This window comes from Pongo pygmaeus, chromosome 18 (assembly GCF_028885625.2).
Source record: "Pongo pygmaeus isolate AG05252 chromosome 18, NHGRI_mPonPyg2-v2.0_pri, whole genome shotgun sequence".
Lineage (NCBI taxonomy): Eukaryota > Metazoa > Chordata > Mammalia > Primates > Hominidae > Pongo > Pongo pygmaeus.
This window is the reverse complement of record NC_072391.2, coordinates 23072067-23090483: the sequence shown is the minus strand read 5'-3', so window position 1 is coordinate 23090483 and position 18417 is coordinate 23072067. Positions and strand designations below refer to the sequence as shown.

At 43.2% G+C, this 18417-nt stretch overlaps 1 protein-coding gene across 1 annotated transcript in view; it reads left to right on the top strand.

Annotated features, from left to right (window-relative positions):
• Positions 1-18417, top strand: part of DNAH3 (dynein axonemal heavy chain 3) — a 211951-nt gene that overhangs the window by 27718 nt on the left and 165816 nt on the right. The window contains exons 11-15 of the mRNA XM_054453424.2: positions 1266-1445; positions 5948-6084; positions 11146-11251; positions 11440-11618; positions 16595-16779. Of these exons, the coding sequence (XP_054309399.2) occupies positions 1266-1445; positions 5948-6084; positions 11146-11251; positions 11440-11618; positions 16595-16779 (787 nt within the window). The remainder of the gene's footprint in view (positions 1-1265; positions 1446-5947; positions 6085-11145; positions 11252-11439; positions 11619-16594; positions 16780-18417) is intronic.

Sequence of the window (18417 nt, the reverse complement as noted above, 5' to 3'; positions counted from 1 at the left end):
CAGTCATCTTTAAATGGATCTAGAAATCTCTGTGTAAGAAATACTTTACAGCTGCCTTCTGACAATTTCATTAGGTGCTGTAGTTTATGAGGGCATCCTGGGTTAGAGCTTTTGTAGGGAATTGGAAATAGCTGTATGTCAATATTTCTGTTGTAGCAAGGTTGACATTTTGAGTGTCTAAAATAAACTATGCTCATTAGCAACTCCATTTGGGGTTATGCAGATTATGATTAATACTTTTGGACTGAATCAATAAATTTTTATTGAGCACCTGTTAGGTACTATATGCTGTCTCAGGTATTTTGGAGGAGAGAAGTGATCAGACATAGATCCTGCCCTCAACTTTAGAATAGAGAAGTTGAGATATGCATATAAATTCCTACCACAGAGAAAGAAAAAAATACTAGGCTGGGCCTGGTGTCTCATGCCTGTAATCCCAGCACTTTGGGAGGCTGAGGCAGGAGGATCACTTGAGCTCAGGAGTTTAAGACCAGCCTGGGCAACATAGTGAGACCTCATCTCTAAGAAAACAAATAAAATTAAAAAAAAAAAAACAGAGGAAGTAGAAATACACAAGCTCAGAAGTGGGAGGAGATTATATCCAGCTGAGAAACAGGGAGGCTTCCCAAAGGAAGAAATGTTTTAGCTGAATTTTGAAGGGTGGGAAGGATCTAGAAATTGGGTGCAGGAATCATCAAGCCACATAAACAAAAGGGAATAAAGGCTTTGGGAGAGGGAGAGTGCATGGAGTTAGGGTGGGCTAAGCTATACCCAATACATATTTTATTTATTTATTTATTCATTTATTTATTTATTTATTTATTTATTTATTTATTTGAGATGGAGTTTCGCTCTTGTTGCCCAGGCTGTAGTGTAACGGCGTGATCTCGTTGCAACCTCTGCCTCCTGGGTTCAAGTGATTCTACTGCCTCAGCCTCTCAAGTAGCTGGGATTACAGGCGCCCATCACCATGCCTGGCTAGTTTTTTGTGTTTTTTAGTAGACACAGGGTTTCACCATGTTGGCCAGGCTGATCCTGAACTCCTGACCTCAGGTGATCCACCTGTCTCGGCCTCCCAAAGTGCTGCGATTACAGGTGTGAGCCATGGTGCCTGGCCCCAGCCCATATTTTAAATATAAACAGTGTATGATGCCCTTCATTGCCTTTTCTGGTCCTCATGTAGTTCTATGAATGTATAAAATTCACTCCCTTCATTTTGGAAGGCCCAATTTTGTAACACTTGCCCTACCTTATGTCTCCTGAAGGATGGGAATGATTTTAAGGAGCCCTACCAAGAGATGAAGTTTTTCATACCTCAGCTAATCATGATAAAACTTGAAGTCAGTGAACCCAATATTGTCTTCAATCCATCTTTTGATGGCTGCTGGGAATTAATACGTGACTCTTTCCTGGAAATTATTAAGAACTCTAATGGGATCCCCAAGGTATAGTAGTCACTTTATCATTCATTTGCATGATTTTTTCACTTAGTGAATAAAATGTATTGAAAGAGGTTGTACAAGTCAGGTCGCTGGGATATTCAGTTAAGGGAGCTTCACTTTGGAGATATATCCTGAATATAACCCCTTGACCCCAGACAGATGATTTGGACCATAAAGAAATATTCACGCAGCCCAGAATTGTGCTTCTAACAAGGGCATGAAGAGCTGCTTTGTAGGAGAATCACTTGAACCCGGGAGGCAGAGGTTTCAGTGAGCTGAGATGGCGCCACTGCACTCCTGCCTGGGCGACAGAGCGAGACTCCATCTCCAAAAAAAAAAAAAAGAAAAAAGAAAAAAAAAAAAGACCTACTTTGTGAGAGAGTATAGTGTCCTCCATGATGTCAACTTCAATGAATCGGATAGGTCCCAAGCCATATCCGTGGGTTAATAATCCATCATGAATCAATTGCCATTAACTTGCCAAGAACTTTTTTTCAATTTCAGTTTGAAGTTTCACTTGTCTGTGTGCTTGTTTGTTTGTTGGTTTGTTATGTTTTAGCCACTGTAGGCTTCTAGAGAGAATAACCCTTCCCTTCTTGGCCCAAGCCCTTTCCAGTTTGCTTTCCAGGGTAGAGTTACTAATTAAATTCAAGACACTTATTAACAAACTTTTATTACTAGACGGGATCATGCACATGGATGTAACTCCTTTTAGCTCCATCTTTTCCTAGCTCCCTCTGATTGGTTTGTATGACCAAAGGGCCATTGTCCAGTTCCATATAGGGAAGGGATCTGTGGGGTCTTGCTGGCTAGCTCCCTCACCCTTCCACCTTCTCACTCTCTCCATACATTATGTATGCTTCACATGGGCTTGCTTATGTGAAATGAATGCCCAGAAGTTCAAGGTTGCAGTGCAAGGAGGCCCAGGCACTCTTCTCTTTGCAATCCGGTACTTACAGGGTTCTAAGTGCTCCTTTAAAACTGGGTGTGTGGGAGGGGAAGAAACAGTGGGAAGATCTCCTACAAGTATCCCTAGGAAGGAAATGGAAGAGAAGACCCTGTAATTTGGATGACTATGTATGGGGACAGCTGAAATACATACCACTTAAGCTCTCCTTCACTGCTGCTGCTGCTGATCGGCAATGTGTGAAAGCAGCTGAGCCAGGAGAGCTCAGCATGCACGCGGCTGCCGCCGCAATGGCAGGTACCAGAGCCGGTACTACATTTGATGAATTACAATGCCAAGAAGACACGGTTTGTACCAGGTTTGAAAACAAGGCCTATGTGAATACCAATGACTTTACCAGACAAGAAGGAAAAACAACGCAGACTCTGAGTTCCCCATCTAGCGACACCCACAGCCCTAGCTTCCTCCTTAAGCCCGTCAGACTGTTTTATCTCTGAACTGGTTAGTGAAGACTTAAAAACATAGTTCTGCAGGTTGACTAAGAAAAATCTTTAAGAATGGCAACTGGCGAGCGTTACCTTCACTCACTGCAAGATCTGCCGTATATATGGTTTAAAAAGAATTTTAAAAGTTAGTTAAGGTCAAGTGTGGCTCACACCTATAATTTTAGTGCTTTGGGAGGTTGAGAAGCAGGAAGATTGCTTGAGGCCAGGAGTTCAATATCACCCTGGGCAGTATAGCAAGACCTCATCTCTACAAAATTAAATTAGCTGGGTGTGGTGGCACACATCTGTAGTCCCAGCTACTCAGGAGGCTGAGGCAGGAGGATCACTTGAGCCCAGAAGTTCAAGGTTGCAGTGAGCTATGATTGCACCATTGCACTCCAGCCTGGGCAACAGAGTGAGACTCTGTCAAAAAAAAAAAAAAAAAGTTGGTAGGGAAAAGCTAACAAGAGACTTTTGAAAATAGAGTAAATAGCATTATTCAAGACACAGAAAGAAAGCAGGAAAGCATATTTGTGAGAAAGAATTATTAAAGGGGCTGGGCACAGTGGCTCACACCTGTAATCCCAGTACTTTGGGAGGCCGAGATGGGTGGATCACCTGAGGTCAGGAGTTCAATACCAGCCTGGCCAACATGGTGAAACCCCATCTCTACTAAAAATACAAAAAATTAGCTGGGCATGGCGGCGGGTGCCTGTAGTCCCAGCTACTTGGGAGGCCAAGGCAGGAGAATCACTTGAACCCAGTAGGTGGAGGTTACAGTGAGCCTAGATTGCGCCATTGCACTCCAGCATGGGCAACAAGAGTGAAACTCCATCTCAAAAAAAAAAAAAAAAAAAAAAGATTTTTTTTTCTGCTTGAGCCCGGGAGGCAACCTTTACCTCCCGGACTCAAGCCATCCTCCCATCTCAGCCTCCCAAGTAGCTGGGATAACAGGTGTACACCACCATGCCTGGCTTATTTTTGTATTTTGTAGAGACAGGGTTCTGCCATGTTGCCCAGGCTGGTCTTGAACTCGTGAGCTCAAGCGATCTGCCTGCCTTGGCCTCCCAAAGTGTGGGGATTATAGGTGTGAGCCACCACACCCAGCCGAATTCGATTGTTCTTGACTCCATTTCACAGACTGCTCTACAGGGCATGAGAGAATCAACCACATTGAAAGAGCAGCAAGAGGTATTTCATCCTCTTAAGTTTGAAGACTTCTTCCCATGAGACAATCCATTATCCTGCCCACTTGTGATCTGTCACATGGCCTGGGGGCACCAATTGTGCTGCCCTAAACCATTTCATTCACGCATTGACCAGTGCCAGTCCCTCCATCTCATTGCCTTTGGCAGCTGTCTGTAGTATGGCTGCAGCAAAGAAGTTGCTCCTCCACTGGTTTCAAAACCTTTGGATTGGCCAAAGAAGACAAAGATCATTTGCACTTGATTTTCCCCCTTTCTAAATTGATGCGTTTCCATCAAAGGCATATAACCCATGTAACTCACTGAAGCACTCTGAAGACCTTTTCTGAGACCAGCCACTAAAAGCTTTCTTAGCAGAGAGGACAATGGAAGACAATGGGTCCCAGGCAGGAACTTTGCAGCCTGCATGAGTCATGCAAGTGAGAACATTCTCAGAGACACACACGTGCCATGAGGGAGTTAGAGTGACTAGACGTGGAGACTCACGCCTGCCATCTCAATACTTTTGGAGGCTGAGCCAAGGGCCAGGATTCATATACAATTACAGGTCTACCTCCATTTTCTGAAAGCTGTGAAGCCAGACCACCAGTTCAAGACCAACCTGGGCAACATAGAGAGAGCCCCTGTCTGTACAAAAATAAAAATAAAAATAAGAAAATTAGGCATGGTCGCAGGCACCTGTCGCTCCAGCTACTCAGGAGGCTGAGGTAGGAAAACTGCTTGAGCTTAGGAGTCATATAGCATAGGAGCTATGATGGTGCCACTGCACTCCAGCCTGGGTGACAGAGTGAGACCATCTCTTTAAAAAAAAAAAGAAGTGAGAGAGTATGAATTCTCTCAGAAGAAACTTTCAGTGCCTCATGACCATAAAGCCATAGCTTTTTGTTTTCCCTGGGCTTAGAGGAGAATCTAGTACATCTCTTCTTTTTTTACAGATGAGAAAATGGGGATTCAGAGAAGTAGTTTAGGCCAGATGTGGTGCCTCATGCCTGTAATCACAGCACTTTGTGAGGCTGAGGTGGGTGGGTTGCTTGAGGTTTAAGACAAGCCTGGCCGACATGGTGAAGCCCTGTCTCCACTAAAAATACAAAAATTAGCTGGGTACGGTGGTGCATGCCTGTAATCCCAGCTACTCGGGAGGCTGAGGCAGGAGAATCACTTGAGCCTAGGAGGCAGAGGTAGCAATGAGCCCAGATCACGCCACTGCACTCCAGCCTGGGCCATAGAGTGAGACTCTGTCTCAAAAAAAAAAAAAAAAAAAAAAAAACCCCACAAGAGAAGTAGTTTACCTAAGGTCACATTGTCCATCAGTGGCAGATTCAGAATTAGAATCCATGTCTCCAGAATTTTCATTAGGAAAACCGGGTAGTAGGGGAGGAGGGGAGCAGTACGACAGTATTCATTGACTCACCCAGTATTTTTTGAGCACTTACTAAGTGCCAAGCTTTTGCTAGGCCCTGGGGATGATATAACAGTGAAGAAGTCAAATATGATCCAGGCCTTCATGGAATTTGTATTCCATGACACACCTAGAACATCTCATTACACGTTCATCTAATTGCAGTTGTGATGAGTGCTAAGCAGGAAAAGTTCAGAAGGTGAGCCTGAAACAGGGAAACCAACATCCACTGGAGGGTGGTGGAGCGGGGAGCGGGACAAGGGGGACTCTCAAAGGACAAGACCCTTGAAATGTCAGGGATTTGAAAGATGAGTAATCCAGGCAAGAAGGAAAGGAGAGAGAACAGAGGTAGAGGAAACAGCAGGCTGATTCCAGCACTATCTAAGAGGAAATAGAGTAAAAATGCAGCTGGCATCCCTGGAAATGAGTGCATTAGAGGAGGCTTTGCATTTGGGTACCATCTCCCTTCTTAAGTCTTGCAACATGCAAAAGTGGTGTTTACTCTTCAGGTGGAATCTGTCCTGTTCCCAGAGCTGAAAGGATATAATCTGATCCTTGGAACTGTTAACGCAGAAGAAAAACTTGTTTCTGATTTTTTGATTCAAACTTTCAAGGTATTTCAGAAAAATCAAGTTGGCCCCTGCAAGTAAGTTGAGTTATAAATTTATTAGCTACGTAGCTTTTTGGCATTGATTTGGTGTTCTTAACTCTCATCCAATAAGCTATTCCTGTTCCCAAACACCTGAACACATACATAGTAAGAATAGCCAATACTTACATGAGTATTACTATTTATTCCCACTTTACAAGTGAGGAAACTCTAACTGTCCCAGTGTTACATAGCAAATAGTTAGGAGAGCCAGGATTCAAATTCAATTACAGATCCACCTCCATTATCTGATAGTTGTGAAGCCAGATGGGTTTTGGCACTTCAAAATTTCTGGGTTATATAAAAGTAACATAATGCATATATCATATATTATCCTGCAGTTTCTGTGAGGTCTGGGGCAACATGTTGGTATTTCTGCAGGGAAACCTATAAGTAGTCACATAATAGCCTCATATCCGTTTAGGCCAACTTTTGCTACCAAGTGAATTTTGAGGCAACTGTCTGTTTACAGAACTTTTTGGATTTGGGGATTGAGAATCAGTTATCTGAACCCACAGGCCATGCCCTTTAATCGTCACACTGTAAAACATCTCACAGTTGCACACGTGAGCAGTCACTATGTATAGTCCGTTCTCACGCTGCTAATGAAGACATGCTTGAGACCAAGTAACTTACAAAAGAAAGAGGCTTAACTGACTCACAATTCTGCAGGTCTGGGGTGGCCTCAGGAAACTTACAATCCTGGCAGAAGGGGAAGCAAACACATCCATCTTCTCATCGCAGCAGGAAGGGGAAGTGCTGAGCAAAAGGGGGAGGGAAAAGCTTCTTATAAACCATCAGATCTCGTGAGAACTTACTGTCACAGGAACAGCATGAGGGTAACCGCTCTCATGATTAAATTACCTCCCACCGAGTCCTTCCCACAACACGTGGGGATTATGGGAACTACAATTCAAGATGAAATTTGGGTGAGGACACAGCCAAACCATATCACACTAGTTAGGGTGATCCTGTAAGTAGCTTCCAAAGTGAGACACTTTACGAGTGAAAAGAATGTTATTAACAATTACCGTGGGACAGCAGGTGTAAACCTGGACTGTCCCAGGCAAACCAAGAGATATGGTCATGCTAACCCAGAGTTTTTGGACTGCAGCTCTATTGACATTTTTGACTGGAAAATTCTGTTGTGGGGGCTGTCCTGTGCATTGTGGTCTGTTTAGCAGAATCCTTGTAGGAATTATGCATGCCAGCAGGAATCCCTTGATTGTGACAGCCAAGAATGTCTTCAGGCGTGGCCAAAAGTCCCCACCAGTTGAGAACAACTGCTAACCTAGTCAAAAAATCGTGGCCTCATATTTGGAAGCCCTGCCCTTGTGAATTTGATTTGGGAGATTCTATTTGAAACCTCTGTTTTCCCTGTTCATGGAATCTTAGACACACAGTTATTTTATTTTATTTTATTTTATTATTTTTTGAGATGGCGTCTCGCTCTGTCACCCAGGCTGGAGTATAGTGGCATGATCTCAGCTCACTGCAACCTCCACCTCCTGGGTTCAGGCAATTCTCCTGCCTCAGCCTCCCAAGTAGTTGGGACTACAGGCATGCGCCACCACGCCCAGCCAATTTTTATATTTTTAGTAAACACAAGGTTTCACTATGTTGGCCAGGATGGTTTCAAACTCCTGACCTTAGGTGATCCACTCACCTCGGCCTCCCAAAGTGCTGGAATTACAGGTGTGAGCCACCTTGCCTGGCACATTTTGTCTTTCTTTTCTTTTTCTTTTTTTTTTTTTTTTTAAATTATACTTAAAGTTCTAGGTTACATGTGCACAACGTGCAGGTTTGTTACATATGTGTACCTGTGCCATGTTGGTGTGCTGCACCCATTAACTTGTCATTTACATTAGGTATATCTCCTAATGCTATCCCTCCCCGCTCCCCCCACCCCACGACAGGTCCCGGTGTGTGATGTTCCCCTTCCTGTGTCCAAGTGTTCTCATTGTTCAATTCCCACCTATGAGTGAGAATATGCGGTGTTTGGTTTTTTGTTCTTGCGATAGTTTACTGAGAATGATGATTTCCAATTTCATCCATGTCCCTACAAAGGACATGAACTCATCATTTTTTATGGCTGCATAGTATTCCATGGTGTATATGTGCCACATTTTCTTAATCCAATCTATCATTGATGGACATTTGGGTTGGTTCCAAGTCTTTGCTATTGTGAATAGTGCCACAATAAACATACATGTGCATGTGTCTTTATAGCAGCATGATTTATAATCCTTCGGGTATATACTCAGTAATGGGATGGCTGGGTCAAATGGTATTTCTAGTTCTAGATCCCTGAGGAATCGCCACACTGTCTTCCACAATGGTTGAACCAGTTTACAGTCCCACCAACAGTGTGAAAGTGTTCCTATTTCTCCACATCCTCTCCAGCACCTGTTGTTTCCTGACTTTTTAATGATCGCCATTCTAACTGGTGTGAGATAGTATCTCATTGTGGTTTTGATTTGCATTTCTCTGATGGCCAGTGATGATGAGCATTTTTTCATGTGTCTTTTGGCTGCATAAATGTCTTCTTTTGAGAAGTGTCTGTTCATATCCTTCGCCCACTTTTTGATGGGGTTGTTTGTCTTTCTGGATTGACAGTTCCACGGATTTTTCATTGCATCTCAGTTTCAGAGTCTCTAAACTGTTGGTCAACTCTTGGAAGCATGCCACTGAGTCCCACAAAGTTAATTCTGCTTACTCACTATCATCTTTATTTTAATTCAAACGTATTTTAAACCAGACCATCCCAAACACATCCTCCAATTTTGGGGAAACCTGTCCAGCCGTTTTTGTGTCATTTGATTACAGGCAGAGAAAATTTTGATTTTATTTAATAGATTTTAGGTTAATTAGTCCTAGATTTTCATCTTAAGATTTAGGCATAGAATTTTGGAGCTTGAAGAAGGGATAGGAATCACAGGTGTCCCCTTTGTCTGTGGTTTTGCTTTCTGCAATTACAGCTACCCGAGGTCAACTAAGGTTGGAAAATATCAAGATATTTTGAGAAAAACAGAGAAAGAGACCACATTCATATAACTTTTATTTTTACATTATATTGTTATATGTTCTATTTTATTTTCAGTTATTGTTAATCTTTTGCTGTGCCTAATTTATAAATTAAACTTTATCATAAATACATATATGTGTATAGGAAAAAACAGTATATAAAGGGTTCAGTACTATCTGCGGTTTCAGGCATTCAATGGGGGTCTTGGAACATATCCCCAAGGGTAAGGAGGGACTATCGTAATATTTGTTGCACATTCACTGTATGTCAGGCACAGCATTAATTCATTTGTGTATACTTTATTACAGTTAAGCATTACAATAATCCTATGAGGTGTTAATGATCATTTCCACTTAAAATTAAAGACACTGGGCCCAGCCTGGTGACGCATGCCTGTAATCCTAGCACTTTGGGAGCCCAAGGTGGGCAAATGACTTGAGGCCAGGGATTCGAGAGCAGCCTGGCCAACATGACAAAATTCTGTCTCTACTAAAAATACCTAAATTAGTTGGGTGTGGTGGCACATGTCTGTAATCTCAGCTACTCCAGAGGCTGAGGCAGGAGAATCACTTGAAGCTGGGAGGAGGAGATTGCAGTGAGCTGAGATCACAGCACTGCACTCCAGCCTGGGTGACAGTGAGAGTCTATCTCAAAAAAAAATAATAAAATAAAATTCAAGGCACCTGTGATGGTTAATACTGAGTGTCAACTTGATTGGATTGAGGGATACAAAGTATTAATCCTGGGTATGTTTGTGTAGGTGTTGCCAGAAGAGATAATGAGGAAGAAGCAAAAGTGGAAACCCCTGATAAACCCATCAGATCTCACCAGACTTATTCACTATCATGAGAATAACATGGGAAAAACCCAGCCCTATGATTCAACTGCCTCCCCCTGGGTCCCTCCCACAACAAGTGGGAATTCTGGGAGATACAATTCAAGTTGAGATTTGGTGGAGACACAGCCAAACCATATCATTTTGCCCCTGGCCCCTCCAAATCTCATGTCCTCACATTTCAAATCCAACCATGCCTTCCCATTAGTCCCCCAAAATCTCAACTCATTTCAGCACCAACCCAAAAGTCCACAGTGCAAAGTCTCATCTGAGACAAGGCAAGTCCCTTCTGCCTATGAGCCTGTAAAATCAAAAGCAAGTTAGTTACTTCCTAGATACAATGGGGGTACAGGTATTGGGTAAATAAAGCCATTCCAAATGGGAGAAATTGGCTAAAACAAAGGGGTACAGGGCCCATGCAAGTCCAAAATCCAGTGGGGCAGTCAAACTTTAAAGCTCCAAAATGATCTCCTTTGACTCCAGGTCTCACATCCAGGTTATATTGATGCAAGAGGTGGGTTCCCATGGTCTTGGGCAGCATGGGAATGTGTGGTTGGTTTTAAATGTGAGGACATGAGATTTGGAGGGGCCAGGGACAGAATGATATGGTTTGGCTGTGTCCCCACCAAATCTCAATTTGAATTGTATCTCCTAGAATTCCCACGTATTGTGGGAAAGACGCAGGGGGAGATCATTGAACCATGGTGGCCGTTTTGTCCTGTGCTATTCTCATGATAGTAAATAAGTCTAACGAGATCTGATGGTTTATCAGGGGTTTCCACTTTTGCTTCTTCCTCATTTTCTCTTGCCACTGCCATGTAAGAAGTGTCTTTCTGCCTCCCGCCATGATTCTGAGGCCTCCCCAGCCATGTGGAACTGTAAGTCCAATTAAACCTCTTTTTCTTCCCAGTCTCGAGTATGTCTCTATCAGCAGTATGAAAATGGACTAATACAAACACATTCTTGAAAAAGTGAAATATTTTGTCTAAGTTTACACTGCTAGGAAGTGGTGAAACTGAAATTCAGAGCCAAAATTCTGAGTTCTCTGTTTAATGAAACTTTTGCCACATTATAGTTCTCTTTCCTGGCTTGGGCTAAATTTTTAAAAATGCTACTATGTCTTCATTTGCCACTCTGACTCATCTGATTTGGTTGACTTGTATTTGTGTGTTTGATTTCACACTCTTCAATATGGAAGATATTTAAATGTCTACAAAAAGTATGATGACTTATTGGATAACATGGCAGAGCAAAACATCGCTGCATTCCTGAAAGAAAATCACGACATTGATGATTTTGTGACGGTAGGAAATGCCACTTGAAATTTTATACTTTGGTGACATGTGCTGCAGACAATCCAATGAGCAGTTAGTGTCTCTTTGGTGCATAGACCGTGCTCAGCATTGGACTAGGGTTGGCCAGGGGTTAGGCTGGGGGCAAGTGGGAGAGGCTCAAAGGCAAATCAAGCTACTGAATGTGCTCCTTTCTGCAGAAGATCAATGCCATAAAGAAACGGAGAAATGAAATTGCATCCATGCACATCACCGTGCCTTTAGCCATGTTCTGCCTTGACGCTACAGCCCTAAATTATGATCTCTGTGAGCGAGCTCAAAATCTTAAAGACCATCTGATTCAATTCCAAGTGGATGTAAACCGAGACACCAATACCAGGTATTGTAATTCTGTGCAGACAAATAGCAAAGGTATTTGGCACCAACTGGAGCTGAAAAAGTGACCAGAACTTGCACCTTCCAGCAATGAACAGATTATTTTCTAGTCCAAGTTTTTTCTGCCCCTAAGTAAGGGTAGTGAGGAATTCACGTTCAGGCTAGGAGGTGAACAGTCAAGAGAAAGCGACATGGGGGTTGTAGTAGGCGGGTGGAGAGCATTTGTTAGCAGTTTGTCTCTGATCCTGAAGCTTTTGTCTTCTTGCAGGCAAATTCAGGAGAATGCAAACCGCTTCCTGGGCTTGTCTGTCTGAGGTCACAGGCCCTTCTCACTGTCCATCTAGCACATATTTTGAAACACAAAGTGCTTACAGGTGCATTTTCCTTAGAATCACTCCTAGGCAGAATTCTGCTGTATGGGTCCGGGAATTCTGTTGTTCAATCTTTTTCTTTTTCAAAAGGAGGTTTCACTCTGTCTGGAGTGCAGTGGCCTGATCATAGCTCATTGTAGCCTCGAACTCCTGGGCTCAAGCAATCCTTTTGCCTCAGCCTCCTGAGTAGCTAGAACTATAGGCATTCACCATCATGGCTGGCTAATTTTCTAATTGTTTTCAGAGACAGGGTCTTGCTATGTTGTCCAAGCTAGATTGTAGTGGCTATTCACAGGTACAGTCATAGTGCACTGTAGCCTCAAATTCCTAGATTCAAGCGATCCTCCTGCCTGTATTTGCATATCATTTTTCTTTCTTTTTTTAGAGACATGGTCTTGTTCTGTCCCCTAGGCTGGCGTGCAGAAGTGGTGTGATCATAGCTCATGGCAGCCTTGACCTCCTGGGCTCAAGTGATCCCCCTGCCTCAGCCTCCTAAGTCTCTTGGGACTACAGGTGTGAGCCACCATGTTTGTTTCCACGGTTCAATCTTAAACTCTATATTATGCCTTTATTTTACTGATAACTACGTGTTAGACAAGGTGTTTTTGGTTGTAATGGATAGAAGCTCAAACAGACTAGCTTGTTGAAAAGGAAATTTGTGGCCCACATGTTGAAAAGTTTAGGGTTTCTAGCTTCAGGCCCTCAATGCTGCAATTAGGATGCAATTCCCCTGTCTCTGCTTGGCTTTCCTCCACGTTGGCTCCATTCTCTAACAGGTTATCTCCAGTTTATGGGCTTCCACAGCTCCAGGCTTACATCCTCCCGGCTTCCTATCCAGAGGAGGCAAGAAGTTTCTTTGTCTATCATCCTGGGAAAAGTCCTGGCCCATGTGAGGTTGGCCTGACTTGGGTTGTTTGTAGAACACTGAATCAAACACTGGCCAAGAGAATGGCTTAGATTTGGCTGGGTGTTCCCTTCTCTGGGGTGGGTGTCAACCCCACCTAAACCACATGAACTGAAAGGGGTGGGGGTCCCCGATAATACATAGGTGTTGTTACAGAAAGAGGTAATGAATGCTTGACTGAGATGGCAACTGCCTTCTACTGTGTCTCTATTTGAAGGTTAGAAAATGGTTATTCCATGTTATCCTAGCTCTCTTCCTCAAAGCACTTTAAACTATAAACTAAAATGATTTAGTGGCCAGGTGCCATGGCTCACGTCTATAGTCCCAGCATGAGATTGGGTTTACTTTGGGAGGTGGAGGCAGGAGGATTGCTTGAGCCCAGGAGTTCAAGACCAGCCTGGGCAACATGGGAAGACACCATCTCTACAAAAATAAAAATTAAGAAATTAGCCAGGCATAGTTTCATGTGCCTGTGGTCCCAGCTACTCAAGAGGCTGAGGCGAGAGGATCACTTGAGCCCCAGAAGTTGAGGCTGCAATGAACCATGTTCACACCACTGCACTCCAGCCTGTGCATCAGAATAAGACTCTGTCTCAAAAAAAAGAAAAAAAAAAGAGAGAGATGTACAAGTTGAGGCAGGAGGATCACTTGAGCTCAGGAGGTCAAGGCTGCAGTGAGTTACGATTGAGGCGCTGCACTCCAGCCTGGGCCACAGAGCAAGACCCTACTTCAAAATAAATAAATGTAAAATAAAATGATTTAGTAATAATCACCGCTATTAATATTATATTGTGTACTATATTATTCATATATGTGTAATTTTAGCATTTTATAGTACTCTAAGTTTTACAAAATACATATCAGAAAATCATCAGCAAATTAATAATAATACTAGTGACCATCTTCCCAGCACATGGTATAATCTAGGCACCATATAAGTACCCTGCACAGAATAGATCTAATCAGGAACTCATAACAGCCCTAAGAGGTTGTTCATTATCTTCCCCATTGTGTTGATGAAGACACTGAGACTCTGACAGGTTAGGCAGTGGCATATCTGGGAATTAACCCATTTTGACCTCAAAATCCATGTGCAAGCAGCTTTCTCATTCATTGATGAAGAAGTCAGATTCTTGGTTTTGGAGCCAGAATAGCTGGCCTTGCCTCTTGGATCTTCAGTTTCTCTTTTTCTTTTCTTTTTTTTTCTGTTTTCTTTTCTTTTCTTTTTTTTTTTTTTTTTTTTTTTTTTTTTTTGAGACAGAGTCTCGCTCTGTTGTTCAGGCTGGAGTGCAGTGGCGTGATCTTTGCTCACTGCAACCTCTTCCTCCCAGATTCAAGTGATTCACCAGCCTCGGCCTCCCGAGTAGCTGGCATTACAGGCGTGTGCCACCACACCAGGCTAATGTTTTGTATTTTTAGTAGAGACAGGGTTTCACCATGTTGGTCAGCCTAGTCTCAAACTCCTGACCTCAGGTGATCCGCCTGCCTTGGCCTCCCAAAGTGCTAAGATTACAGGTGTGAGCCACCGCACCTAGCCTGGATCTTCAGTTTCTTTGCCTATAGGATATGGGTTTGGGACGAGGACAGCAAAAGGTTTTCAGCCTTCACACTACTCGGACACTTTTTTAAAAATTGAGACAGAGTCTTACTCTGTTGCCCAGACTGGAGTGCAGTGGCATGATCAAAGCTTACTGCAGCCTCGACCTCCTGGGCTCAAGCCATCCTCCTGCCTCAGCCCCCGAAGTAGCTGGGACTACAGATGCTCACCACTACACCTGGCTAATTTTTGCATTTTTTGTAGTGATGGAGTTTTGCCATGTTGCCCAGGCTGGTCTCAAACTCCCCAGCTCAAGCAATCCTCCCACTTCAGCTTCCCAAACTGCTGGGATTACAGGTGTGAGCCACCACACCAGGCCTACTTGGAGACTTTCTTTGGAAAGTTTGAGCCATGCATTTTTTTCCCTTAAGCAGTCATCCATTTGTTCCTGTCAAATCAAAGCAACATGGTGCCTTAGTTGATCAGTGCATTCATCCTTATCCAAATAAATGTATAATGTCTTTAGGTCTTTTTAATATAAGTGAAAATAAGAGCCTCATTCTGAACCTAGGAATATCTAAGAATGCAGACACCCCAGGTTGGCAGCTGAACTCCAGGTTGGTGGCTGACTTCTGAAGTTTCTGTCTGCCTTAAAAATAATATCAACAGGGCTGGGCGTAGTGGCTGACGCCTGTAATCCCAGCACTTTGGGAGGCCGAGGCGGGTGGATCGTGAGGTCAGGAGTTCAAGACCAGTCTGGTCAAGATGGTGAAACCCCGTCTCTACTAAAAATACAAAAATTAGCCGGGTGTGGTTGTGGGGTGGGGGGGTGGGCGGTGCCTGTAATCCCAGCTACTAGGGAGGCTGAGGCAGAGAATTGCTTGAACCTGGGAGGCGGAGGTTGTGGTAAGCTGAGATCACGCCACTGCATACCAGCCTGGGTGACAGAGCAAGACTCCATCTCAAAAAAGAAAAAAAAAAAAGTCATGATCAAGTAATAATAACAAAAATGTGATATCATTGCTAACATTTGTTGAGGGCCACTCTGTGCTAGGAGTGGACGTACTGCGGATAATTTGCTTCTAATTGTAGTTAAGATGCCAAGACCGTCAGTCATTTGCCTTTGCATAAATTAGAGCATATTCAAATTATCTGTATAATAACATCATTTTTCAGTCTTATGTTTGAAAAGTGGCCAGTTAGACCTGGTAGTCCCAGTAATGGAACATTTTCTCTGCCACGAGGGATTACCTGTAGCCCATGGGGATAAACTTACTGTTGTTCTGTTAAAAGCAATGATTAAGGCCAGGTGTGGTGACTCATGCTTGTAATCCCAGCACTTTAGGAGGCCAAGGCAGGCAGATCACCTGAGGTCAGGAGTTCAAGACCAGCCTGGCCAACATGGCAAAACCCCATCTCTACTTAAAATACAAAAATTAGCCAGGTATGGTGGCAGGCACCTTTAATCCCAGCTACTCGGGAGGCTGAGGCAGGAGAATTGCTTGAGCCCGGGAAGCAGAGTTTGCAGTGAGCTGAGATATCACACCACTGTAATCCAGCCTGGGTGACAGAGCAAGACTCTGTCTCAAAAAAAAAAAAAAAAGATTAAAAATTAATTTAGTGCTCTATTTCAACACAAAGTGTGAGGAATTGCTGCTGGTGGTGGTGGTGTTTTGGTCTAAATCTAGGTTCTGTGTATGAGAGGTAGTATGGTGTATTTGTTAAGAGTATGAGCTTTGGAGTCAATTAACCCAGGTTTAGATCTTGGCTCTGACACCTACATACCATGTTGCTTTCGATAATGTTACTCAGAGTCACTTTCTTCCATTATAAAGTATAGATAATAGTAGTATCTACCTCTTAGAATTGTTGTGAGGATTAAATGAGTTAATCTATGTAAATGATTAGAATGGGGTATGGCACTTCATAATGGCTTAATACATAACAGGTATTATTATCATTACAACTGCTATTATTCCTGGAGTTTAGTGTACATGTGAATATTATCCATCAAGGATTTGCAGGCAGGGAAAAAATTTAAAAAAAAAATTTCTTTTTTTTCAAATAGGAATTATGTATTTTGAGCATGGAGTCTTACAAGAAAGTCATTTTAGATGGTGATGATGGTGATGATGATGATGATAACAATGGCTGTTTCTTTTCTGTAGCATTTGTAATCAGTACAGCCACATTGCAGACAAAGTCAGTGAGGTTCCTGCCAACACTAAGGAACTGGTACTCCTCATTGAATTCCTAAAGAAATCCAGTGCTGTCACTGTGTTCAAACTCAGGAGGCAACTTAGAGACGCAAGTGAACGGCTGGAGTTCCTGATGGACTATGCAGACTTGCCGTGTAAGTGCAATGCCATGTGTGACCATCAAAATGCATACCTATATGTATATTTTATATTTGTATATATAACATTTCAAATAGTCTATATGTATTTATATATTTAGGGGTAAAGTGTTGAGCAAAAGGATAGTTATATGAATTCTACCACTAAATATCAGGAGAGCTGCCTTTCAAGTGCCCCCATATGTTAGAGGCACGAATTTTATACTCATATCCACAGTAATTTGAATTACACAAAAGGAATCTTATTAGACACAAAGGAGACATAGATAGATACTTGACTTCCAGTTCTTTTTTTTTTTTTTTTTTTTTAGATAGAGTCTTACTCTGTCACCAGGTTGGAGTGCAGTGGCATGATCTCAGCTCACTGTAACTTCCGCCTCCCGGGTTCAAGCAATTCTCCTGCCTCAGCCTCCCAAGTAGCTGGGACTACAGGCACGTGCCACCACGCCCAGCTAATTTTTGTATTTTTAGTAGAGACGGGGTTTCACCATGTTGGCCAGGATGGTCTCTATCTCTTGACTTCATGATCCGCCCGCCTCAGCCTCCCAAGTGCTGGGATTACAAGCGTGAGCCATGGCACCTGGCCGACCTCCAGTTCTTAGATCCCTGTCTTGGCATCTGTGTCTGGTGTTCCCGGAAAAGTCACTTCCAAATGCAGAATCATTTTTTTAAATGAGTAGATTTTACCTATCTGTAATATTTTTCTTTTTTTTTTTTTGTCGAGACAGAGTCTTGCTCTGTCACCCAGGCTGTAGTGCAGTGCCACCCTTGGTTCACCGCAACCTCTGCCTCTCAGGGTCCATCAGTTCTCGTGCCTCAGCCTCCCAAGTAGCTGGAATTATAGGCACGCGCCACCACGCCCAACTAATTTTTGTATTTTCAGTAGAGACAAGGTTTCTCCATGTTGGCCAGGCTAGTCTTGAACTCCTGGCCTCAAGTGATCTGCCTGCCTCGACCTCCCAATGTACTGGGATTATAGGCATGAGCCACAGCCCCCAGCCCTCCATCTGTAATCTTCATCAATCCCACTTTTGAAGAGGCTGAGACGCTTTACTTCATGCTCCTGCATATTGTAAAAGGAAAAAAATAGTCGGGGCTCCTTGAAAGTTTGTTGGGCCAAGTTAGATTTTTAAAGTGAGAAGCAGATTCTGAAGGAAAAGTTAATAACCTCTCGATAAGCCATTTTCTATCTGAAAATACCTGTGAATTACTTGGTGTTCACAATGTATGGATGTCAGGGGGAGGTTGATGGGAGGGAGAGATGGGGACCGGGAGTGAAAAGTGGTTCCCTAACCATCCACCTGCATGTTCACGAACTGTGCCCTCGACCCCTGGATACACCGTGGACTCTCACTGTGGGCTCTGCCTCCCGAAATTCACAAAGGAAATCCAGGGTGGACATTTTAATTGACCAGAGTCAGAAAATGGGTAGGGCATTTGGCTTTGATACCATGACTGCCATTTAACCTAAAGGGAAACCGACATGCAGATGAAGTGAAATAGTTTGAACTGTGGAACCAGAACATCAACCTGGGTTTCTGACTTGACTCAGACCTAGCCTAGGAAGGCAGTCAAGCAGAGAGGTTAGAATGTAGGCTTTGGAATTAAACCTGGATTTGAATTCCTCCCTGCTGC